A 26829-nucleotide genomic window follows, 5' to 3' on the forward strand; every position below is an offset into this window, starting at 1 on the left:
TAATAAAAATGAATGGTAGTGGTCATTTTTTGCATTTTACAAATGAATGAAAATGAATGGCCTCGCTTGAATGAAATGAATGCACCCACTTGTGCCATAGAGTTCTCAGACGATAAAAATTTGTTTTGTTGAGTGTGTTTATTATTTATGGCTTATGCCTTTTTTTTCTGAGATAGAGGTGCAAAGCCTTGTTGAAAATCAAGAATGATATTTTAATAATAACTCAACATTTAATAAAAAACCCGCGACACAAAAACCTCTATAAGAAAACTAGAAGAGAGCTGATAACTTTCAAACGGCTGAACCTATTTTTTTCGATAATATCTTTGATGTCGATGATTACTTTAACTATTTATTAACAAGATGATCCCACAACTTCCTCCGTGTTGATTTAGGTTTTTAAAAATCTCCTGATTTTTTTTCCGGGATAAAAAGTATCCTATGCCCATTCTCAGGGTGTAACCTATCCCTGTACCAAATTTCCTCCAAATCTGTTAAATGTATGGGCCGTGAAAAGCTAGCAACAGACACACTTTCACATTTATAAAATTACTAGCTGACGCCCGCGACTTCGTCCGCGTGGATTTAGGTTTTTCGAAATCCCGTGGGAACTCTTTGGTTTTCCGGGATAAAAAGTAGCCTATGTGCTAATCCAGGATATTATCTATCTCCATTCCAAATTTCAGCCAAATCCGTCCAGTAGTTTTTGCGTGAAGGAGTAACAAACATACACACACACACACACATACAAACTTTCGCCTTTATAATATTAGTGTGATAGTATGCGACTATAATGGAAATAAAATAAATCAACCGTGAAATATTTCTGCTAAGGTCAATACAGGTGGATTTTGTTAAAGGACAATTTTTTTCATAGCGTGGGAATTGGAAAGGGAATCTGTAACAATTTCTTACGAGCGATTTGATTTTGAATGTAAGTAGTACCTATTTATTTCATTTTTGCGGTCAATTTATTTTTTAAGTATGCATTTAGAATAGGTAGAATGTGTGAAAATCATAAAAACTATCAAGTTATTAGTAATTATAGTGTGTACCTAATACCTACTTACCTAAGTATTGTGAAATGGTGAGAATAAAATATAAACTTATTGAAAAATCCTTTACATTGTAATAATTTTTCAATAAGATTGTCTTTGTATTTTGATAAATTCAGGTAAATCAAGTGAACAATCAATATCTACTATTATTATAAAGAGGTAAAGATTGTAAGTTTGTTTGTTGGAAGTAATCTCTGAAACTGCTGAACTGCTTTTGAAAGTTCTTTCACCAGTAGAAAGTTACATTATTCTTAAGTGATATGGGCTATATTTTATTTTCAAAAATTAGATATCCCTACGAAATTTGTAATAAGGTGAATCGCTAGTAACAAAACAAAAAAGAGCCTCAATAGTTCAACCGGTAAAGGAGTGGACTGAAAACCGAAAGGTCGACGGTTCAAACCCCGCCCGTTGCACTATTGTCGTACCTACTCCTAGCACAAGCCTGACGCTTAGTTGGAGAGGAAAGGGTATTCCCCTTTCCTCTCCAACTTAGTCATTTAACATGGCTAATAAACTTTAAAAAAAAAGCCAAGGGTTTTAGCGTTCCGGTACGATGCCGTGTAGAAGCTAGAAACCAAATGGGTATCGGTTTAATAAAAACTGCCATACCCCGTCCAGGTTAGCTCGCTTTCATCTTAGACTGCATCATCACTTACCACCAGGTGAGATTGCAGTCAAGGGCTAACTTGTATTTACCTAAATTTAAAAATAAACGTAAACCCTAATCCAATAATCATAAAATATATCCCTTCCCGCATTAAAACACTCGTAACCGTTCAAAAATCATCTCCTTTATAGGGGAGGTAATCTCGAACCCTCATGAATAAAACTAGCGTGTATAAATTCAAATTTCCTCTCTTCCACACGCTCATTTCCATATCTCGGCCACCCCCTATGCTTTATTAAAACTCCGGCAAAAACCGACACCCTACTTATTCGCTATCTACTTTCGGAAATGGCATTATCGGGCAAGCGAACGAAATCTCACACGTTTCAGCCAATAGGGCATTCTTATCAGAAAATGACTCATTTCAAATGACAGAGTGTTCTAAAGCGCTCCTCACTTTAAAACGCCCAAACTCAATCGTAAAACACACTGAATTTTCTACTCTATTTCTAAGTTTTTAAAGTTCATTTTACGATGTTAAGATATGAGATAGTTATGTCCTGTGATTTGGAGAACGCTCGTAGCGAGAGGAAATTGGAATAAGAAAATTTGGGGTGTAAAATGAAAGATAGACGAGTACTAATTTCCGGCTATTACTGTGTCTCTTTCTTTCCCGCATTTTCCCGCTTCGTGTTTGTATTGCTGTCCCCTTTACTCGTGAAGGCTTTTGCGGTGAAAAGGGTGCTTTTGGGAAGCGTTCAAAACAAGTTTTTAAATGTGATGCGAATGAGCAAATTGTGATTTTGTTTTAATTCTCGGTCTGTTGTCTTTTACTTTTCTATGTTGCACTACACGCTTTTTGATGTTTCCTTTCCAACTGGAATAACACACTTTCAAATAAGCAAATATTAAAATACTAGCTGATGCCCGCGACTTCGTTTGCGTGGATGTAGGTTTTTTTTTTTTTAAATCCCGTGGGAACTCTTTGATTTTCCGGGATAAAAAGTAGCCTATGTGCGAGGGTATAATCTATCTCCGTTCTAAACAGCCCAATTCGTCCAGTAGTTTATGCGTGAAGGAGTAACAAACATACATACACATTACACACAAACTTTCGCCTTTATAATATTAGTGTGAAGTGTGATTCCCTATGGAATTTTTTTAATATATAATAAGTAGGTACTTGTCGTTGGTAGGAGCTATTGCTAGGTCGATTAGCCATGGTTGACAATATCCCATGAAGAGAAACTGTTAACCTGTTACCAGGGCCCAGCCACAAACTCCCGGCAAAATAGTTGCAGCAGTTCCGAAAATGAAACAAACAGACAAACTGACACACTATAAAAACATGTGATTCAGTTATGGTACGTAGTTATTTCGAATTCTTCGACATCACAGACAGAAACTTCAATTTTATATAATACTAGAAGATGCCCGCGGCTTCGCCCGCGTGGATTTCCGTTTTTTAAAATTCCGTAGGAACTCTTTCATTTTCCGGGATAAAAAGTAGCCTATGTACTAATCCAAGATATTATCTATCTCCATTTCAAATTTCAGCCAAATCCATTCAGTAGTTATTGCGTGAAAGAGTAACAAACATACACACACACACACACACACACACACACACTTACAAACTTTCGCCTTTATAATATTAGTGTGAAGTGTGATTCAGTTAGGCTTTTACTGTTAGACTAGTCTTTGTCCGCGACTTTTTCCGCATGGTAAAATTTATAGCAGTCTATAACACTCAGTGTCCATAATATTCTTTAATGCCCATAACGTTCTCAATGGTGTATAAAGTCTGCCAATCCACACTGGGCCAGCATAGCAGACTATGGTCAAACCCCTTCTCATTCTGAGAGGAGACCCATGCTTAGTAGTGAGCCGACACTGGGTAGATCTTGATCATGATGATGTTTAAATAAACCCAAAATAACCTCTTTGAGTCTTGATCTAAGTAAGTGTTATTGTATGTGTGGTGTAATCGAGCGCGCCATTTGCCGTAACGTGAGCCGCTATTACCCCGCGCGGCTAAATGTAATCACTGCCTGACACCCTCTTTAATTGATGGCCCGTTAAGTTAGCCTTTAATTTTTAGGCTAGTCTTTGCCCGCGACAGTCTCAGTACCTACTCAGTTTCCATAATGTTTAATTAACGTCCATAATGTTCTCAATAGTGTATGAAGCCTGCCAATCTGCACTGGGCCAGCGTGACTTTGGCCTAAAACTTTTCTCATTGCGTAAAGAGACCTGTGCTTAGTAGTGAGCCGACACTGGGTAAATCATGATCATGATGATGTTTAAAGAAACCCAAAATAACCTCTTTGAGTCTTGATCTAAGTAAGTGTTATTGTATGTGTGGTGTAATCGAGAACGCCATTCGCCGGTAACGTGAGCCGCTATTACCCCGCGCGGCCAAATGTAATCACTGTCTTTACCCTCGAATAGTCGACACCCTCTTTAATTGATGGCCCGTTATATTCAGTTAGCCTTTTATTGTTAGACTAGTCTTTGCCCGCGACTTCGTCCGCGTAATAAACGTGGAAACTGACAGTGAGCCATGCCCACAAATTCAAAGTCGACGTTTGACGACCTACCTGGCACAGTGGTGAGCGCTATGATCTGATAAATAGTAGGTCCCGGGTTCGATTCCGCAAGGAACAATTTGAGAATTTATGATTTCTAAATTGGACTCTAGTCTGGTCTGGAGAGACTTAGCCCGCTTCCAACTTAAACTGCATCATCACTTATCACCGGTGAGGTCGCAGTCAAGGACTAACTTCGCAATCAAAAATAAGTGACCTTGGCAGTGAGAGAAGTTGTAAAAGAAGAATTGGTACCGCTAATTGGTAATTAAAAGTACAATGAAAATAGAAGGTGAGACGTTTATGTAGGTACCCAGGTACATTATTAGGTGGAACTTGTGGTCACGTCACAAAAAAAAATATCTCTTCTTTCTTCTTTTCTTGTTTGGTGGCTTTTTCTGGTACCAGACCAGCAAAATGCACTTTGCCAGTGTCGAGTAGCTTGAAGGAGGCACATAGGAGATTGGTCGGTAAAAATGTGCCAATTTTGTGAGTATAACTAGTTCTATAAAGAATGCTTAAAATTATCTCTTGTACGATGCTACGGAACCCTTCGTGTGCAAATCCGACTTGCGCTTGAACAGTTTTTGTTAAACAACGAAACGTTAACCCCGATGTATAGTTATGTACGAAGTATTACATAACAGAGTAAAACAAGCCAGATCAAATTAAAGTTCCTAAGCGACAAAAACCGCGGCTCCCGATTAATTCCAATCGATTTCCACTCGAGCGAGCTGGCTGCGAACGATCAGAATTTCAAATCAGCCCCAACAAGCTCTGCTCATGGCTCCACCGTGTAAATGTTCCTTTTTTCCCTTCTTCAAGAGCTAGTGGGAAATGTAAACTTAGGAAGGTGGTGGGACTCATAACAGGGCATAGCCTATTAAACAAACACCTTCTCGTTATAGGTGTCACTGACAGTCCTCTGTGCAGGGCCTGCATGGAGGTCGATGAAACAGAGGCGTGGCAGAACAATAAGAACGCCATTTGGGATCCCCAACCTCACTTCATGAAGCCCTCGGCAACGTGGGCGGTCTACACGGCTTCTGGAGCGAGCTTGGATGGCTGGAGTGAAGACTTCAGCGGGGAGTGGCAACGCACGCACAATAGACGGAAACTTTTAAGTGCGGAAACCAGCCCAGAAAAGAAAAAAAAACCGGTTACCGGTTTCTACATGGCATTTCGGCTTTGTCTTGTCATTAGGGTTATCAGTTATTTGCTAAATAAAATAGCAACTATGTAGTTTTAATTAAAAACATGACTGTCTTTTTAGTAGCTTTTCACAGCCCATCCATCTTACCGATTTTGACGATATTTGGTATAGATATAGCTTGCATCCTGGGGAAGGACAAAAGTTACTATTTGATCCGTAAAATTAAAAACATCCCACGGGATTTTTGATAAACCAAAATTTGCGCAGATAAAGTTCCTAGCATCGTCCTCAGTCATCATCTCTGCTAAGCTATCTTTGTACCAAATATTATGTTGCCCGCTACTTCTTCGGTGTTCATTTAAGTTTTTTAATGATCCAGTGGAATCAAAAATTTTTAAAAACTAAAACAAAGAGTAATTATTGAATACCTCCTCAAAATGTCCCACCAGCTCCTCGACTAATTCCAATATGCCATTTTAAAAGACGAGCGCCAAAAGAAATAGTAGTTACGAAGTTACGAACGACTCTTGGACCGGGTTATGTTGGCCAGCCTGATGCTATCTAGACAGTTGGCACACCTGACCGACGCTAATTGGACAATAAATCAATTCTTGCCCGCTTCTTATTGGCCGATGGCATTCCAATATTGGAAATTTGGCCGCGCGATATTGACATGATAAAAAACAATAGGGCCCTATCGAGTTCTTTTGTGTTCATCTTGGACCCCGTTCTTGTTATGGACCGTTCGTTTTGTTTGCATTGGATTGGACCATCTTATCGTTTGGACAATTTGTTTTTGGGACTATTTGAATTATTTATATTAATAATGTCTGGTATAAATTTTAAATCGAAATTAGACAATAAGTAGGCGTTTAAAAGGGTATTAGGTACCTACGCGCATTTAGTATCTTGCATTTTTTGCTTCGTCGAATACGTAGCTGCGATTCCTCTTACAGAAGTTAACTGTACCAAAAATAATCTACTGAAGAGATGTGACAAATTTTTTTTAAATTGATTTATTAAATAATAATATCTCATACTTAAATATTACTTACTTAAACAATAAAATATCTCATATTTAAATATTACTGTAAGCATACTTAAATAGAATGCTATTCTAATTTTTTTCACGGCTTCGACTTCTAGTCGTGTATTCTCGGTCATCCACCTGTTTGGAGACGTGTTCGAATTTTGAAACATTCCGAATCTAGCCTTCAGCTTTCTTCTCGCGAAATTAAAAAAAAACTTGTTATTTTTTAATTTTTAATTAAACACAAGTAGAAAATTAAGGGCATAATAAAAGTAAGCGTCATCCATTATTAGAGTTATTAACAAAAGGAACGCGCGCCGGCTAATCTGGGCTCTGTGGGCATAATTAAATTCTGAGAACAAGCGAGCTGTAAGGCATAGTTCACACCTAACGGACTGACCGCTACCAGAGTGAACTATAGAGTAAGGGAATTCACGTTACAAATATTCAATTTACAATATTATGCCTTTTTACAGCATTCACATGGACTTAGGATTTTAAAAATCGTATGGGAACTCTTTAATTTTTCTGTATACAAAGTGGCATCCTTTTCCTACTAAAATAAGAATAAAAAGTTATTTTGCATGCCACCCCGTGGCAGATTGTAGTTACTAATACTAATAAGCATAACATCTATCATCTATTGTACTCTTCAATCTATGCAAATAAATGAAATGAAATGAAAAAAAATCCTTGGAAGGATTCCTGGAACAGAATACGCCCTGGAAATACGGCATACGGCAGCTGACAGAACATTGAGTGTAAACACGGCTTTAAATCGAAACGGTAGCGCGACGCCATTACGAAACGGAACGTGCATAATTATTTCGTTCCCGGTTTTCTTTTTTTTTTTTCTTTTTTCTTTTCCCGCGTTCGATTTTCGAAAGCCCGCGCTAATGTGGCGACGCTGCCCTTTGGCACGAACTGGATGCATTGTAAACAATGTTCTCATAAAATCTTATTCAATTACCTTCAGGTGCTTTACGTTTAATACACTGATAAGTTGCGAACTGTTAATTAATATTATTTTATTAATTTTATTTTTAACGTGATAATTATTTTATTTTATTCATGTATCAAAATAATTGTAGTTACAAAGCATTTACAAAGTTATAATAAAAATGAGTTTACTGAGTGGGAGTTTTCTGTGATATTTATAGGAATTAAGGTCCAAAGATGAGTAGCTAGTGCAGTGAAAAATTTGCTATAGAAGACTGTGTTATGATGGGGAGTGACGAAAGGATTTTTGAGACACAAATATTTGTGTAGCTCTTATTATTTAGTAACTAGTAGGTATTGTACATTTTTTCTTTTTACATTTTTGGAACATTCTACATTGAGTTTGTACATATTTAGTTAGATAGACTATAGATTAACAATGTTTTTAGGGTTCCGTATCTCAAAAGGAAAAAAGAACTCAGATATAGGATCACTACGTTGTCTGTCTGTCTGTCCGTCTGTCCGTCTGTTGAGTCATCATCATCATCAGTCGTTTAGTCAGAACAAGTATGGGTAAGAGTTACAATGTAATAGAAGGAGAAGATTAAGATTAACTCAACCTTTTATTTTTCCTCTAAGTAGTCTGGTAAAATGTCTTTTAACAACAAACAAATGAGCTTCCGTTCAAACAAATATCAAACCAATTTCTTAGCTGCATTGCTTTAACAGGGCTCTCTCTTTCACTTACTCCATACAATCGTAGTCCCAATTTCATTTGAATATTAAGCAACCAAAGTCCATGAAATGCAGACATATTCTAGAAACTAATATCTGTGCCTGTGGTGTTTTAGATTTTTCTAAAAATATGTAGTTTTAAAATTACAGGGGCTCAAAGATTTGTGTGTGAATCTTTAAGACCGCGTAACTTTGAAACCGAATAGTTTAACGGAAATCTGGAAAACCACAGGCATAAATATTAGTTCCCGGAACGTTTCTACAAAATTCCATTGAGTATGATTGGTTAGTATGCAAATGAGAGACGAACTACGTTTGTATGGAGCGAGTAACGGAGAGACCTCTCTTAACGGAGACATCGTTTTTTCTTAACCAGACCACCAACGTATTCAAATGAGCCATACCATTTATACCTTGTACAAACAATATTATGAAATGACAGCTAGCGGTTGTCAAAATCCCATATTATAATATGGTAGGGTGGCCTCTTCAATGATTTATAGAAGCAGGACATGATTTAAATATGACAAAAGGGATAAATTAACTATTTTGGCAACGCCTGCGCAAGACAGGCGTACCTATTTCTACTTAAATACTTGCCTTTACCTCGTCCTATGCTGTATCCAAAATTCAAAGTTCAAATATGACTGGTGAAGCTGGTTTTTGATCTTTGCCTTGCTTTTCACACGACTGCACGATTTCAGAGTTCATAACTTTATTCCAGCATAACTTCTGAATGTCTGAACAGATGTGCATGTATAGGGGGTATCGTTAGAATCGAGTAGCACTAGCTATAAATATTTGGAAAAATACAAGTGTGAATCAGACTCGCGCAGCGAGGGTTCCGTATAGAGGGGTATATTTTCCGATATTTCGCACGATAACTCAAAAACTATTATGCATAAAAATAAAAATAAATCTCTTTTAAAATGTACAAATAAAGCCCTTTGATATGATACCCCACTTAGTATAGTTATCTTACTTTGAAAATTGGAACACATTTCAATTTTTTTGGTGATGAAACCATAAATTCACGGTTGTCGGATTTTTTCCTTTACTTGTGCTATAAGACCTACCTACCTGCCTTTCATGATTCTAGGTCAACGGGAAGTACCCTATAGGTTTTCTTGACAGACACGACGGACGGACGGACGGACGGCTCTATAAGGGTACCGTTTTTCCTTTTGAGGTTCGGAACCCAAAAAATCAAATTGGAGGCTGTAAGGCCCCATTGTTAAATGTGAAATTATTAAGTTCATTTTTTGTAGTAAAGTCGTGTTTTTGAATTTTAGTAATTAGGACTTATTAAACTATGAGGTCTTCTAAAAAAAGTGAGGATGGCGGCGCTACATTCTCGCTATCGGCCGTTGTTATCGCCGTACCACTGTTAACATGTATTTTGACAGATGACATAAGTTTGCGTCATATCTCCGCGTCATCGGAGCGATGATATACAATTTGAAAGCAATAATAAGCTCCTGTCTTACGTCTGATAAAGCGGTAAGGTAAATCATAGCCCCGCTTTAAACATTTTCACTAATTACTGCGAAAGAGAAGCGTATTTTTACTTAGAGGTACTTGCCTTTGCTTTGTCGTATGCTGTGTTCAAAATTTAAAGTTCAAATATGGCTGGTGAAGCTGTATAGTTTTTGATCTTTGCCTTGATTTTTACACGATTTTTTTTACCTTATAATATCACTAGCGACCCGCCCCGGCTTCGCACGGGTGGACATTCAGGCAGCGTTCGCGAGAATCGTTAACGTACGGCAGTTTTTTCGACGCCTTACTCCACAATTTTCACTACCACGAAAAATCCTATCTATTTTCCGGGATAAAATATAGCCTATACGGATTCGGAAGAATCCCTCTAAGTAATGGTAAAAGAAATTTTGAAATCGGTCCAGTAGTTTTTGAGCCTATTCAATACAAAATACAAAAATACAAAGGTTTCCTCTTTATAATATTAGTATAGATTCCGAGGAGCTATAAATATTTGGGAAATATTCAAGTTGGAGGCTGTATGGCGCCTTTTTAAATATAAAATTATTTAGTTCGTTTTTAGCAGGGAAGTCGTGTTTTCGAAAAATGGATGGTGGCTCTACATTCTCGCTATCGGCCGTCGTCATCGCCGTACCACTGTTAACATGTATTTTGACAGATGACATAAGTTTGCGTCATATCTCCGCGTCATCGGAGCGATGATATACAATTTGAAAGCAATAATAAGCTCCTGTCTTACGTCTGATAAAGCGGTAAGGTAAATCAATGTAATGGCCCCGCTTGAAAAAGCGAAACGGGATCTTTTGGGGACTTCATAAAAAATAATTAACTGTGTCATTGTGTCTTATTGTTTTTGTAATAAAGTATTGCTTAGTTAAAGTTATTTTTTAAAATATAAGTAACTAAGTACCTTTTGATTATTTTTCACATGGGATAAATAAAAATTAAAATAGTGAATGAAATAAGTATTATAACTTTTTTTAGATAATTCCCTTGATTTCATCCGGTTTTTAAAAACTCTGCGGGAAATGTTCGTTCAGTACTCAAGCGACTATTAATGCCATCTAGTAGTGACACGTTGCAGTTACCGAAACTACTTTCAAAGGCCCTTTCAATGCGACCTTTGAACGAGAAAATTTATGATGCTCAGGCCACATTAAGGTTATTGTCAATGCCCAACAACGCTTTAAATGTCATTGATTGAATTGGAGTTAAAATTGTCTAACGCCAAACGGCATTGTTAATGCCGTTGTACCTACGTTGATCGTGGCTACATCTACGTCTAATGGAAAACGCCGTTGAACATCGCGTTGCTCTACATTAAGTAGGTATTTAGGTATAATTAAGTAGGTATTATAATAGTGTTTAACTAATATTATAAAAGAGAAAGTTTGTGTGTATGTGTGTATGTGTGTGTGTATGTATGTTTGTTACTGCTTCACGCAAAAACCACTGGACGGATTTGGCTGAAATTCGAAATGGAGATGGATAATATCCTGGATTAGCACATAGGCTACTTTTTATCCCGGAAAATCAAAGAGTTCCCACGGGATTTCGAAAGGCCTAAATCCACGCGGACGAAGTCACGGGCGTCAGCTAGTAACTTATACTTACAAGGTCGAGATTGTACGTGTTTGTTCGTACGTATTCACATCCAAAGTGCGGTCGGCCTAAACGCTAGTAAGAATTCTAACACATAATTAATTGTGTGATGGCCACATGTGGACAGATGTCACGGCGTCATAGATTCATATTTGTCAAATGCTCATTCCTGGCATTCTTGCCCACGCAACTGGACTAAAGGCTTGAATTCAGGGTTGGCTCTTACCACTTGTTAAAAAACCGGCCAAGTGCGAGTCAGACTCGCGCACTGAGGGTTCCGTACTCGGGTATTTTTCCAACATTTTGTACGATAAATCAAAAATTATTATATATAAAAATAAATAAAAATCTGTTTTAGGATGTACAGGTAAAGGCCTTTCATAAGATACCCCACTTGGTATAGTTTATCTTATTTTGAAAATTGAAACACATTTTAATTTTTTTTTAATGATGTGTAACCACAAATTCGCGGTTTTCAGATTTATTCCTGTACTTGTGCTATATACCTACCTACCTACCAAATTTCATGATTCTAGGTCAACGGGAAGTACCCTATAGGTTTCTTGACAGACAGACAGACCGACAACAAAGTGATCCTATGAGGGTTCCGTTTTTCCTTTTGAGGTACAAAACTCTAAAAATTATTTTATTTATGGTGAAAAAACAAGCAAACAAGCCGATCGTTACATATGTACCTATTTGAATAAGTGTGTACTGGACCAGTGTGTCATGGGCTCGACCGTAATACACGACGACATTAGACACTAGATACTCAGCGTGACAATAGAGTCTAGACACTCAGATATCGAGTGTCTACGTCTATTCACCATTGCGACACCTTGTTGCAGTAGTAGTGTCGGTGTCCGACACAAGTGTAGAACGTATTGCGAGTCTGCGTGAAACTTTTTGTTCTTCACCCACGTGGTCTGCAGAGGAAACAGGAAAATCTTCCTCCGAGCTACACGATAGGCAGCACTGTAGTCTGTCTTTACCTTTCTTCAAACTTACTGTACCTTTCGTCAAAATTGGTTAAGCAGATGAACCCAGAAAGGCAACAGACAACACAGACACTTTTTTCGACGGGCAGTTAATTTTTTTTTGACATGACAACGTCTTATAATTCGATAGAGCCGGCTGCACGCACGAAAAAACATGACTCATGCGGCGTTACCTCGCTCTGAGGCGTTCCATGTAAGGCTTGAAGTGCAAGCGAGAGCGCGGAACGAGCGACAAAGAAGCACAATCGGCCTTTGTTGTCACGTTCAACTATCGTCAGTAAACCGACTTTACAGACTACCAATTTTTTCTTTAAATAATAATTGAGGCATCAGGCAGCCCTACCCAGTTATATAACCCAAACGTAGGTAGCTCTACACAAATCCATCATGCTTCGATGTCGTACGGACTCTGGTCTCGTGCTGGAATGATAACATCGAACCAGCTCGGAACATGTAATTAGATGTTCCTTTATTAGTTACCCACTCTTATTATTAGTTGCGCGACTATCTGATTAGTTAAGACTTTGTTCAAAAACTTTTCTGAATCTTTTGTTTACTCTTACCTAGAATAGAATAGAATAGAATAGATTTTTATTCAAATAAACTTTTACAAGTGCTTTTGAATCGTCAAATAATTTACCACTGGTTCGGAATGCCGTTCCTACCGAGAAGAACCAGCAAGAAACTCGGCGGTTGCTCTTTTCAATTGTTCAATTTACAATAATATTCTATTCCTACACTGGTATGGGAGCATCCATATACTAATAAATAAATTTGAAGTGTCGTGTCTGTTTGAACGGGCTAATCTTTAGAATGCCTATACCTATTTTGACGGGACTTTCACAGAAAAGTAAAGGATTAACCAAGGAATAACATAGGCTAGGTACTTTTTTAACCGACTTCGAAAAATGGAGTTGTGTTTTTCTACCTAATACACTGATATCTGCGAGATTTCTGAACCGATTTGCGCAATTTTTGAATCGTTAAGGGAACTTTGCGACATTGTTCTATAAAATAATTGGATTCCAACTCCTCAATCCTGATGCTGCAGGGGATCTGACCAATCCACGCGGGCGAAGCTGCGGGCATCATCTAGTTGTACAATACACTCGTTGTTCCCGTAGATTCGCCTGCCCGTTGATTACCCCACGAAACATCTTACCGGTAGGTACTTAGGCGGTATGCCTTGGACATGGATTTACCGGGAAAATAAGAATTAAAAGCACAAGAATTCAAGAGAAGGCACTTTATTAACGAGCAAAATATCAGAGGAAGAAATGAAACACAGCAGTTACGAATATTTTATTAGAAACAATGGAATACCTACTTACAAGCAACACTGGAATTCATAGTAAACTACATAATCATAGTATTCATAGTATTGCTACTACTTTACTGAAAAGCTTCTGTTATAATTTATAATTACTTATAAGTAAACTGTAATCCTATATTGTAATCCCATTTGGCCTTATTTTTTAACCCCCGACCCAAAAAGAGGGGTGTTATAAGTTTGACGTGTGTATCTGTGTATCTGTGTGTCTGTGTATCTGTGTATCTGTGTATCTGTGTATCTGTGTATCTGTCTGTGGCATCGTAGCGCCTAAACGAATGAACCGATTTTAATTTAGTTTTTTTTGTTTGAAAGGTGGCTTGATCGAGAGTGTTCTTAGCTATAATCTAAAAAAATCGGTTCAGCTGTTTAAGAGTTATCAGCTCTTTTATAGTTTTCTTGTAGAAAAGAAGGTTAGATAACCGTTAGGTTCATAATATTATGTCAATAGACAAATGTCAAGCTGTCAAGATGGACGTTGCCTAAATACATAATTATTTATTTGAAAATGATGTTTCGGAAAACTCAAATACTTTGGATCGTTGGGGGTGTTATAAATTTTTAATTTACACTTGTATATGTAGTCTAAAATGTAAAATTATATTAGCTGTAACGCTGTTGATTATAAATAAATGAATAAAATAAAATAAAATAAAAAAGTAAAGATAGGGACTTCTTTAGGGCGTTTCTTTCACCCTTAAAGCAAGTGATATTTAATTAGGTAACTCTGAAAATTTAGAGGTGCATGCCCGGCACTGAGCCGCCGACCTCTGATTAGGAGTAGGACGTCCTAACCGATGACTAACTAGGCTATCACAGCTTTTTTTAGACCTAATAAAGATACTTAATAACTTTTATACGGAAGGCCTGCTAAATTATATTTGCAATCTCTCATTAAATGACAATTGCGAGTAAAATAAAATTTTAGACGTTCATTATTATATCTAACGGTGTAAATCTAAATATTGATAGTTAAAAATCAGCATTTTAATCCTGGTAGATTTAAAAAATTTCACTAAGCGCCGATTTTTCAGTTATCGAAATAACTTTAATCTGAGGAATAAACTGTCAAACCCCCAAAGTTTCCCAGATAAAAGTTATTTGTCGATTGAAAAATCGGCCCTAAGTTCAAATTCAAATTCAAAATATTTTTTTTATTCAATTAGACTTTTACAAATAATTTTGAATCGTCAAAAGCTAGCCACTGGTTCGGAATGCCTTTTCTACCGAGAAGAACCAGCAAGAAACCCGGTGATTAGAAAAAGAAATAACATAAACGAAAACCTTACGAGCCACATGCTTTTGATACCTACCATATTAATTTGTACCTACATTCTTCATTCATAAAGTATCAAATATTTTTATTTCTTTTGTTGAATTATATTATGCGAAGAACGCTTTTGTTATTTTAAAATTAATTTTTGCAGGTAATTTATAATTTTTATACCATTTTTGACGTGACAACGTCTTATAATTCGATAGAGCCGCCTGCACGCACGAAAAAACATGACTCATGCGGCGTTACCGAGGTAACGCCGCATGGAACGCCTCAGAGCGAGCTCTGAGGCGTTCCATGTAAGGCTTGAAGTGCAAGCGAGAGCGCGGAACGAGCGACAAAGAAGCACAATCGGCCTTTGTTGTCACGTTCAACTATCGTCAGCAAACCGACTTTACAGACAACCCATTTTTTTTTTTTTATTTCCATTCAGCCTTCGAATCGCGTTCGTCGCGTTAACTCACCATGTTTGACATGTGTACAATGTTACCCGTGAGGACTGTACGAGAATACCGATTTTTGGAGGACAATTTATCCATAGAGTAACAAATCTACCGATTCGCCATTTTATCAGTCTGCTGACCTCAGGCCTGTCAGTTATAAACAGTGCTGCCATTGATACGACTATTGCCATAATGTACGGTAATTCGACCACATAATTTCAGATGATACGGCATAGGTTTAATTACATTTATTATATTTTATTACATTACGGCGTGGGTTTTTCATAGCTATATGATGATATGGTAATTCAATATCGCTTTGAATGGATTCACAAGGATACAGCTTTAAGTTAATAACGATACAATCAAGTGAAATTTCCCTTAGACGTTTTATGTTTAAGCACACAGCAATGCTGATTGTGAAAACTTGTTACTGCAACTGTAAATAAGATTCTTTTGGCAAAGCAAGTCATCAGGAATCAAGCATACTGTACGAAATTTAATATAATCTATTTTTTTTAATAATATGTATTTTTAATCAATAAAAAATAAAAATAAGTAATACAGCAATTTCATGACTTTTATTAATAAACTAGATGATGCCCGCAGTTTCACCCGTGTGGATTGGTCAGATCCCCTGCAGCATTAAGATTGAGGAATTGAGATCCAATTTTTTTATGGAACAATATCGCAAAATTCCTCTATCGATTAAAAAAAAATACGCAAATCGGTTCAGAAATCTCGAAGATATCAGTGCATAGGTAGAAAAACACTTTTAAAGTCGGTTAAAAACATTGTTACTCCTTGGTTAATCCTTTACTTGCCTGTGGAAGTACCGTAAAAATAGGTTCAGCCATTCCGAAGATTAGCCCGTTCAAACAGACAATAACTTCAATTTTATTTATTAGTATAGATACGGCAATCTGTAGTGTCGAATACGGCAACTCTATCTAACTTGATGACAACACTGGTTAGTCTATGGGCCTGATTTTCGAGAACAACGCAACGGTGGTGGAGTAGAGGAGAACAAGATTTTGGAATAAAAGTTTTGTTGATTGCAAAGGTTGATTGATTGTTCGTTCCAGTGATCGTGAATCGTGATGTTATCCATAATCCTATATAAAATCACTATGTGCACCATATTCTTGATTTAACCTAGACAAAAATCAAGGGCATTTTGATGGTAAAAACTAAAAAATTCAAGTCAAAAACAAAGACCAAACAACCAACAAACACAAACCAATCAACATGAGTGATGAAAACAGTGAGTTTAGTAGCGAAGAAAGCGAAGATTTAGAAAATAGCACTGCAATAACAGAAATAGATATTGAGGAACACAAACCCGGCACGAGTGCTTTCGTATCTCATGAAGCCTCTACACCTGTGGCGACTTCGAGTCACGGGGAGAACGCCAAACTATCCAAAATCGAAACCGCCTTAATATGTAATAGAATATTGGATGTAAAATTGCGAAAACTTGAAGAATTACTGCAAACTCGATTACTCGAATGCCGCCGGAGACTAACTGAAGTTCAAGGTGGCCAAGTCCCCGAGGCGAACGCGTCGGAGCCGCGAAAACGAAAATTTACCTATGCCATCTTTGGGAAGCCATACTTTAAAGACAGGCGAGGATTTCCCGCCCCCGACAACGAGGACACCATATTGATGAATAAATCTGAGATGTTCAACTTCTCGAACACATGCTCTGCTCCTGGATGGACTGTGAAGGACAAGTGCGAAGTTTCCAAGCTCATACACAAGATGTCGAAAGAAATTAAGAAGGAACAATTAAGTTCACAAATTCTATCCTTACAACGTGAAAATAAAAGATTGAAATCAACAAAAAATAATAGAAAAATATCCATCCTCAAAAAAGAGCTCGTTGGTGTTAATAGAGAGTCTCTCCAAACATTAGCTCTTCCGATAGATGAGGAGTACGACTGGCATCACATCGCTAACCAGATGAACAGCAGGCACACCGCTAATGAATATAGAGCTCTATGGAAACTTTTCCTACATCCATCTATAAATAAAAATACTTGGTCCAAATCGGAACACGTTTCTTTGCAAAAAATTGCCTCCGAAAAGGAGTTGCAAGACTGGGATGCTATAGCTCAGGAGCTGGGCACCGGCAGAACCAGCTACCAGTGCTTTGTTTACTTCCGCACTAACATGAACAACAACTTTACAAAACGGACTTGGACAAAAGAGGAGGAAAATCACCTCTTGCTGTTAATCCAATATCATAGGGAGGGCAACTATATTCCTTGGGGCAAAGTTGCAGCCTCAATGGAAAATAGGACTAACATACAGGTTTATAACAAGTACGCTCGCCTCTTAGAATCCAGAAAAGGCAAATTTCTTCCTGAGGAAGATTCTGTTATACTAACGTGTGTCAATAAATTTGGGCCAAAGTACAGAAAGATAACTGAATATCTCCAGGGTCGTTCCATAACTCAGGTCCGGGAAAGACACCACCTCTTAACCAAAAGACAATATTCAACAGTTTGGACAATTGAGGAAGATAGGAGATTAGTTCGGTTGCTAGCCAACCAAGATGGATCTACTAATTTTTCAAATGTGTCACAATATTTTCCAGGAAAAGATAGAGTACACGTTAGAACTAGATACACAACATTATGTAGATGGATGAGAAGAAATCCTAATGTGGACCTCAAGCATGCACCGAGGCGTGGCCCAAGGCGTCTAGAACAGGGAAGGTCTACTGATGATCTCAATAAAGCTATAGAGAATTTAAAAAAACGTGTAGAAGAAGATGCTTTAGAAGGCAGAAAGGAAGCTAAGGACATAATTATTAAGAAGAAATCACAAATAAGTAAAGACTCACCAGAAGATGATATCGATGAAGCAATAGTAGCCCTTATCACTAAGGAGGAGGCGAGAAAAATAGACGCACGAAATTTACAAGCATCCCAAGAGGGACAAGAAAAAGATTCTGTAATTGATGAAGAGAACAAGAGTTGTAATATTACAGTTCTTCGAAATATACTGATTTTATTGAAAGCAAAATTGAATAAGCAAAAGTTTAAAGATAGTCCGTTATGTAATACATACAAAGGCCTACTAGATTGCAAACCTGGGCAGAACACAGTTAGAATCAGCACATATTCTAGAAAAGATTCATTCAAAAAGACTGTAATGGCAGAAAAAGTAGACATTTGGGGAAATACCTTAAAAAAGCCATTGTCATGTGTGCTTCCACCACATTACGCAACAATTACTGGTTGCAAACAATTGATGAAACATTTTGTCAGCCCTGAAGCAGAAATGAAAGATTCCAAACATATGAATTTCTTTATCAAAAATGTTAAGGTTAAGGAGGAAATTGATCTTCTCATGGAACGCTTTAATTCCTTATTCCTCTGGCCGATGCTTCTATCGAGTGTATCGCCAGAAGATTGTAAAATGACAAATGCAGAATTAACATCAAAAACTGTCACAAAATATGTTGATTGTAAAAAAGAAGACTACGGTCTTGCATTGCCACGACCTAGATACAAGCAAACATATGTTGATCTTACGTTGCCAGCAGAAACGATTGTGCCATCGACATCAAAATCTGCCGGACAAAATGTTGTCTCTGATAAACCAGACTACGGTTTAGCATTGCCACCGCCTAAATACAAGCAAAATAGAAACATTGAATATGAAACTATTATAGACTTGAAGGCATCAAAACCCGCCGACAAAATTAATATTGATGAAAGTTATTTTGTGGATCACTTTATGCCATGAAATTTGTAACTTCAATAGCAAGGACGGAACAGAAATTTGAAGATTGTTAAAACATTAGCAGTTGCACTATTGTTACACCTACCCCAAACCCGTATAATGCATATATTTTCAGAACTTGCTGGCCATACTCGCTCTGTCCCAACTGTCATGTCAAATGTATGACCCTTGGCCCTAATTTGCACGAGCGTTAAAAAAGCGTTGCGTTAAAACCCGGCGTTGCGCTGATAATACAAAGTGCGCGTTAAAAAGCGTTGACGTGTGAACAGATACTTGGGAGTGCATTTGTTCTATTTGAACGCTTTTTTAACGGACGTTAAAAAAGCTCTCGTGCGAATGAGGCCTGAGTGACTGTGACTCGCTTCGTTATCATTTAGTTTAAGACCTCATTCGCACGAGAGCTTTTTAAACTCCGTTATAAGAGCGTTCAAAATAGAGCAAATGCATTCCCAAGTATCTGTTCACACATCAACGCTTTTTTAACGCGCACTTTGTATTATCAGCGTAACGCCGGGTTTTAACGCAACGCTTTTTTAACGCTCGTGCGAACTAGGGCTCAGTGACTAAGCTTCTAAATAAAGGGGAAAAAAGGACTGAAGAGTTTGACATGACTGTTGACACAAGCAAATATGGAGAATGAGTTCTCGAAATGTATGCACTATACAGCATAACACGTGTCCAAACTAACAAAGGGAAATAGGTTTCCACTGTGTTGTGAATTGTGATGTCATAGCTAAAAATATATTATTTTGATATTTTGTAGGACAAAGTTCACTGTAAAGATGCCCACGCACTCGAACTGAACTCCAAGATAAACTCCTTCACGTTGACTCTACTAATTGGTGCAATAAATTTGGTGAGACGCGACGAGTCTCGTCCATCTTAAACCCTAATAGGGCTTAAAGATTATAATTTTTTTTTCACCGCGTCATTCCCAATCTTGATCTATAGCTTAACAACTATAATGGTCCTTTTTATTCAATACTGGCACAATTTCAGCTAAAGTACCTATTTGAACTTTAGGTAATCTTTTATTTATTTTATTTTCAATCAACTCAAATCAATTTAATCAATTTTTTTTAATCAACAAGTACATAATCAATTTTTTTCTTGCCAGATTGTTTTGTTAATTATATCTATATGTTATTCAAAAAAAGAATATTACTCGTGTAAAGTGCCACAACATGAAATCCATAAAATTACGCAGTACTACGATAAGCCACTATTCTTTATTGTACTTACATATTATTGGCAATACACTGACTTGAAATTAAATTACTATGGGTATCATCTTTTTTATGTTTATATATTTTGGTATAAATAATTAAAAAAAAAAAGAATATTAGCCATTTTAATCATGACTAACATTCCACTTACCCCTCCAACTAAGCGTAAAGCTTGTGTGCTAGGAGTAGGTACGACAATAGTGCAACGGGTGGGGTTTGAACCGGCGACCTTTCGGATTTCAGTCCGCTCCTCTAACCGTTGAGCTATTGAGGCTTAAATTCAAATGATTTTGATTCATAAAAATATAAGTTATCCTGTTGATAAAATGTAGAGTGTAAGTTATTTTTGAGTTATGACACTTTAATAATTTATTGAACTAACCGCGTTATTAGATAATCTAATGTTACAGTTGTTTTTCGAGTTGTGACACTGTTTTATTTATGTGACGAAATGTAATAGACAGTGTAGTTCGGACCTGTCAAGCTCACCTTCCAAGAACACGCGATTCTCATCTCTATCGCCTTCAAAATGTCTCCAATTAATGATCCAACGCCGGACAGATGCGTTCGACCTCGACGGACGAAATAAAGAAATGTCGTCTCGTTTAAATTCCATTTCAAGGGCCTTTACACGTTACGACTTTTTCACGCGCAGTTGATGTACGCTAGACGCAACGCGTAAAACGATTTGCGATCGCATAGTAGAGCAAGCATAGTTTGACAGATATAGTGTGACAATTCGATTGTAACCTTCGTTTCGATTTGTATACAGATATAGTTACTTCCCTATTTTTTTTTTAGTTCGGTATATCTTAGATATTTAAGAGGAATATGCAACATCCACATAAACTCAAGAGTTTCAGGATGTCAAGTGGAATTATGTACAACTATTCTTTGGTTCAAATAAAGAATTTAAAAAAAAATTGCAATCAGCCCTACTTCGTGATTGTAATCTATGGAATAAGGAAGTTTTAATTGTAACTTCGTTACAATCACAACTCACAAGTGTGTATAATTTGTATAAAGTACAGTGGAAAGTGATTTCTTTTATCTAGTACTCATGAATTGTGATCTATCTATAGTTACCACAACATATAACCGCTATTACTCTCACGACTGGTTAAAATGTAGGCTGAAACATCTTCGCCGAAGATCCAGTCCAGCTGTGGACGTCTATTGGGAATAGAATAGAATAGATTATGTTTTTATTCAAATCTATACTAATAAATAAAATTGGAGTGTCTGTCTGTAATTTCGAAATAACTACCTCATATTAAGCTCATATGGTTATTTGAACGATACCATAACTGAATCACACGTTTTTAAAATTTTTGTCCGTCTGTCTGTCTGTCTGTCTGTCTGTCTGTCTGTCTGTCTGTCTGTCTGTCTGTTTGAAAAGGCTAATCTTCGGAACGGCTGAACCGATTTTGACGGGATTTTCACAGACAAGTAGAGGATTGGCCAGGGAGTAACATAGGCTACTTTTTTAACCGACTTTCAAAAAGGGAGTTGTGTTTTTCTACCTATCTACACCGAAATCTCCGAGATTTCTGAACCGATTTGCGTAATTTTTTTTTAATCCCACGGGAAAGTTCCCACGGGATTTCAGACCCTAAATCCACGCGGGCGAAGCTGCGGGCATCAGCTAGTATATAATATATATGTATATATTCTTTATATTTTATTTGAATCGTCAAATAATTTACCACTGGTTTGGAATGTGGGAGCCGAAGATTCCTCGGCCCTCAAGAGACTTCCACTGCTAGACTGGTCTGTTGTAGAGACTTCCACACGCCACGGCCTTGAACCGCCTAAATACAGGAGTTCCCTATGATTCATGTGTCATCTGTGCAGTGTTACCAATGTTAACGTCAACGATACCATAAATTCAGCCAATCACAACACCTGCGGTTCTAGCAATGCTTAAATCACAACTTTCGAGCTAGGTTGTATACGTTAAACGCGCGTCGACTGGAGTACCTAAGCGGATTTGTCGCAATGTGCAAAGGCCTTTAAAGCTAGTTGAGCTCTTGTACATTATCCAGGACATAACCATCTCTACCGCTAAACTAGCTTGAAATTACTTACGTTTATTTGAAAGACGTTTGCGTAACTGCTTATATCCATTCCATACAATTACATAGAATAGAATAAATTTTTAGTCAAGTAGAATTTTACAAGTGCTTTTGAATCGTCAAAATTAATTTACCAACCACTGTTTCGAAATGCTGTTCCTACCGAGAAGAACCAGCAAGAAACTCGGCGGTTGCTCTTTTCAACTGTTAAATTTACAAAAATATGCATATACATTGAACTCTTATTAATATTGTCCGTAAGTTACATAATCGTAAAAAGCAAAGTGGATTTGGGAGAAGCAAATTCACTCGGGTTTTTACGATTTAAGTCGAAAGAATGTCTATTAAAGGGACATCATAACTTTAAAGGTTTCTCAACGTTGCAATTTTGGATTGTAAAATCAATTCCTTGATGCTCCCAGGTATCAAAGTGAAATGTGCGTGGTTGGAGAATCTGCATAGTGGAATATAATAATGCTTGCTTTTCTTGCATGTGTAGTAGCGGAAGGGCATGTTATGTTATGCAATATATAGACTTATCTGATTTTAGTGGATTAAAGCAAAATTAGTTTTTGTCCTTAGGCGTATGATGGATTTTTGCAAAGTACCTAACTATACTTTCTGATTTATAGTGTAGTATATCATTTTAACAAAGGTTTTAAAAAAAAGGAATTTTGGAGGGCAATCAATTTTTGAAAAAGCCTTTTTTATCGGTCCTCACATTTGTTTTGTCCTTCGCTACCGTGCGTGCATTTTAACGATTGTGGAGATAGGACGGACCCAAATTAGGTCGTGTTTGGGCTCGGATGCAAATGTTGTGAATACGAACAAAAACAACACTGCCAGCCGTGAAACGCAGATAAGTACAGAAATAAACTTTTGAAATAATATTTCCAATACAATCCCTGGCTAAGTCAATAGTTTCTGATCAGATAAGAGGTCCCAGTGTATTTTTTCAAGTTATAGTTAAGTTAGTGCCTAAATATGGACGGGAAAAGAACAAAAACTTTCTATTTCTAAGTTAATCTGTATTGTTTAATGTGCAGCATGCGATATGCACCACCCGTCCTCCTTCTACTAAAGGCGCAGGAAAAGCAAATAATACCTACAGACCACGAGCACAACACCATACAACTCTTATAAACACACTCAACATACGTTTCACTCGGACAACGGAAATCTTCAGGAAATATAGACTCTGGTTCCTTGTATTAACTAGATATCTTGCAAAACTATCAGGTACAACTTACAAGTATGTAAAAAAACTAAGTAAAGAAATCAATTTCAAAATTGGTTGACAGAGAAGTTTTTGCTATATAAAAAAGGGTCATAACTCAAAATTGGCCATATCTGGCTTAGCAGGTAATAACTCAAAATTGACCAAATGTGGCTTAGCCTGTTTTAAGGTAGCATAGCAAGGAGATGGGCGAATGAAAACATCGTTACGTGATGCAAATCATGAGAAAAGTACAATATTCGCTTGTTATTTCAGAGTTATTGCAGTGGGACAGATGGACTGGCATGCAAAACAGGCGTTTAAAGCTTTATTCCATTTTTTTAAGTTGGTACCTACTTGCTTTTCGTAAGAGCTATTTAAATGACTTCAAACATGTGGCGTCGTAGTCCCCGATTTCAATTTTTTTTCATTAATCGTGTAAAAAGAATAATATGTATGTATGTAATTATGTTTATTTACATAATTATTATAATTATATTGTGTAATATATTTTTTAAAGCATTTTAGTACCACTAATTAACCCCCGACCCAATAAGAGGGGTGTTATAAGTTTGACGTGTGTATCTGTGTATCTGTCTGTGGCATCGTAGCTCCTAAACTAATGAACCGATCTTAATTTAGTTTTTTTGTTTGAAAGGTGGCTCGATCGAAAGTGTTCTTAGCTATCATCCAAGAAAATCGGTTCAGCCGTTTAAAAGTTATTATCAGCTCTTTTCTAGTTACTGTAACCTTCACTTGTCGGGGGTGTTATAAATTTTTAATTTACAACTGTTAGGTACCTACAATGTTTTTGGTACGAATGCATTCAAGAAAAAATTTATATAATAGCTAAAAAATAATATAAGGACTAAACTTGTAAAATGCTTTTCTGTCACAAATATCAACACAAAACTTGACTAGATAGGTACCCCATACTGCGGCATTGGATTCGACCAATTACTGAATTAGAAGTAATTCTCTGCTGTCAAAAGACACGTGATAATTCAAAATAACTGCGTGTGGGCACTTATCGTCAAAACATTGGTTAACTTTTACTATTTCTTCGGAATTGGTTTCTTGGTCCCTACTTACTCATTCTCCTCAAAATTATAGTGCGATTGAAATAGTCTTGAGAAATAAATATACCTATAGATAGAAGTTCATTTCAAGCAAAAAGGCTCATATACATAGGTAGGACATTACGCTAAATATTTTATGACCCATACTAATATTGTGTCTATATGTCTGTCTGCAAATTTTTCACAGCCCATCCGTTTAATCAATTTTAATGTAGAAATACGAGTAGCTGGAATCCCAAGAATGGACACTGCCTACTTTTTGCACCAGGAGTTTTAAAAACCTGATTCCACGTGTAGAAGTCATGAGTGTCATATTTTTAACCCCCGACCCAAAAAGAGTGGTGTTACAAGTTTGACGTGTGTATCTGTGTATCTGTGCTTCACAGATCAAGATAAGTTTGACGTGTGTCAAACTTATAACACTTGATCTTATCTAAAAAACTTATAACACCCCTCTTTTTGGGTCGGGGTTTAAAAATATCAAGAGTACTCGATCCACGTACAACAATGATCCCTCAGCCATGAATGAGTGTGCGCATACGCATAATATCTCAGCAGGCAGTTGACACAGATGAAGTCATTGCATTGAAACGCTGTAAAAGAGTCCACAATGATGTTTGCTTCTGAATTATAGCATCATACTCAAACTCAAATCATTTATTCAAAAGTCAAAACTAGAGGATGCCCGCGACTTCGTCCGCGTGGATGTAGATTTTTGAAGATCCCGTGGGAACTGTTTGGTTTTCCGGGATAAAAAGTTGTCTATGTCAATAACATGGACTCAAGCTACCTCGGTACCAAAATTCATACAAATCAGTTGAGCGGATGGGTCTTTAAGAATCCCGTGAGAACTCTTTGATTTTCCGGGATAAAAAGTAGCCTATGTCCGTCCCCGGGATATAAGCTAACCCTGTACCAAATTTCGTCAGAATCGGTTAAACTGCTGGGCCGTGAAAAGGCAGCAGACAGACAGACAGACACACTTTTGCATTTTTAATATTAGTATGGAGGATAGGTACTATTGTACTCCTTTTGATGCTCAGAGTTGTTAGATTTATAAGATGATAGAGTGGAGATAATTACGTAAACGTAAAATTAAAGCTATGAGGGTTGTAAACGCGCCCAGGTCTAAGAAGAGCCCACAACAAACTCAACTCAAACAATAAGCCTTTTTTATGCGTAAACGATTATTATGATAGAGGTAGCATAGTGGTTAAGACGATTCGGGAGATCGGGGGTTCGTTTCCGGGCACGCATCTCTAACATTTTGGAATGATGTGCGATTTAGGAAATAAGGAACCCTAAAAAACGATTGACGTTCGGATCCCAAGATCAGTGACGGATTAACCCTTAATCAAATTAAGCAATTGCCTAGGGCATCACGTCTGAGGGGGCACCAGAAGAAGCACAAAAAAAATCCGCCCTTAGGGCATCACGTCTCACTCACGTCACCAAAAACCACACCAAAAAGAGTTTCTAGGACTAATTTGAAAATTCGCGCGTTTTAAGTTGACATAGAATCCGATCTAGAATCATAACCCCACTCCCGCTTGCCCACTCGCTGCCCGCTTGTGCATTCGACAATTCGAATGTCCCCGAAAGCCGCAAGGCGCATTTCAATAAATAAATAAATTATGCTTTGGTATTTTTTGTTGTTGCACCTACTCCACTTCTAAAGTACTTTACATCTCATCATCTCATTTTACAAAAAACTGATGTTTTTAGGCGGTAAAGGTTTAAAGACCGATTCTAGTTGACATACGGATATGGGGGCCCATAGGCATGGATTGCTTAGGGCACCAAATATTCCTAATCCGTCACTGCCCAAGATGCTAGCATGGCGATTGGAAACCAGAACGCAGCGTTAGAAGTATTATTATAGTACTCCCATTAGGTGGACAGACGACATCAAACGACATGAAAAGAGTCGTAGGGAGCCGCTGGATTTAAGCGACGCAAGGCTTGAAGCGGCGGCGCAAGACCGTGGCGTGTGGACGTCCCTATAGTCAAGAGACTTATGTCAAACTAGCTGACGCCCGCGACTTCGTCCGCGTGGATTTAGGTTTTTCAAAATCCCGGGAGAACTCTTTGGTTTTCCGGGATAAAAAGTAGCCTATGTGCTAATCCAGGATATTATCTACCTCCATTCCGAATTTCAGCCAAATCCTTTCCGTGGTTTTTGCGTGCATGAGTAACAAACATACACACACACACACAC

The 26829-nt window shown here is 37.4% G+C and overlaps 1 protein-coding gene and 1 long non-coding RNA gene across 5 annotated transcripts; both read left to right on the forward strand.

Annotated features, from left to right (window-relative positions):
• Window positions 1-4632: 4632 nt before the first annotated feature.
• On the forward strand, window positions 4633-23192 carry LOC123877661. The gene is made up of 3 exons (XR_006798637.1): window positions 4633-4749; window positions 9986-9990; window positions 23181-23192. It is a non-coding gene; the product is annotated as an uncharacterized LOC123877661 (long non-coding RNA).
• LOC123877633 (snRNA-activating protein complex subunit 4-like) lies at window positions 16259-19267 on the forward strand. 4 transcript variants are annotated; one of them, XM_045924462.1, is made up of 2 exons: window positions 16259-18708; window positions 18823-19267. In XM_045924462.1, the coding sequence occupies exons 1-2, from the start codon at window positions 16511-16513 to the stop codon at window positions 19016-19018; spliced, it is 2394 nt and encodes a 797-aa protein (XP_045780418.1). In that variant the 5' UTR covers window positions 16259-16510; the 3' UTR covers window positions 19019-19267. The 4 variants fall into 4 exon arrangements, with proteins under 4 accessions (XP_045780418.1, XP_045780416.1, XP_045780417.1 ...); XM_045924460.1 differs by having other exon boundaries at window positions 16259-18703; window positions 18815-19266; XM_045924461.1 differs by having other exon boundaries at window positions 16259-18697; window positions 18812-19266.
• Window positions 23193-26829: the final 3637 nt, after the last annotated feature.

Source organism: Maniola jurtina, chromosome 24, assembly GCF_905333055.1.
Source record: "Maniola jurtina chromosome 24, ilManJurt1.1, whole genome shotgun sequence".
NCBI lineage: Eukaryota > Metazoa > Arthropoda > Insecta > Lepidoptera > Nymphalidae > Maniola > Maniola jurtina.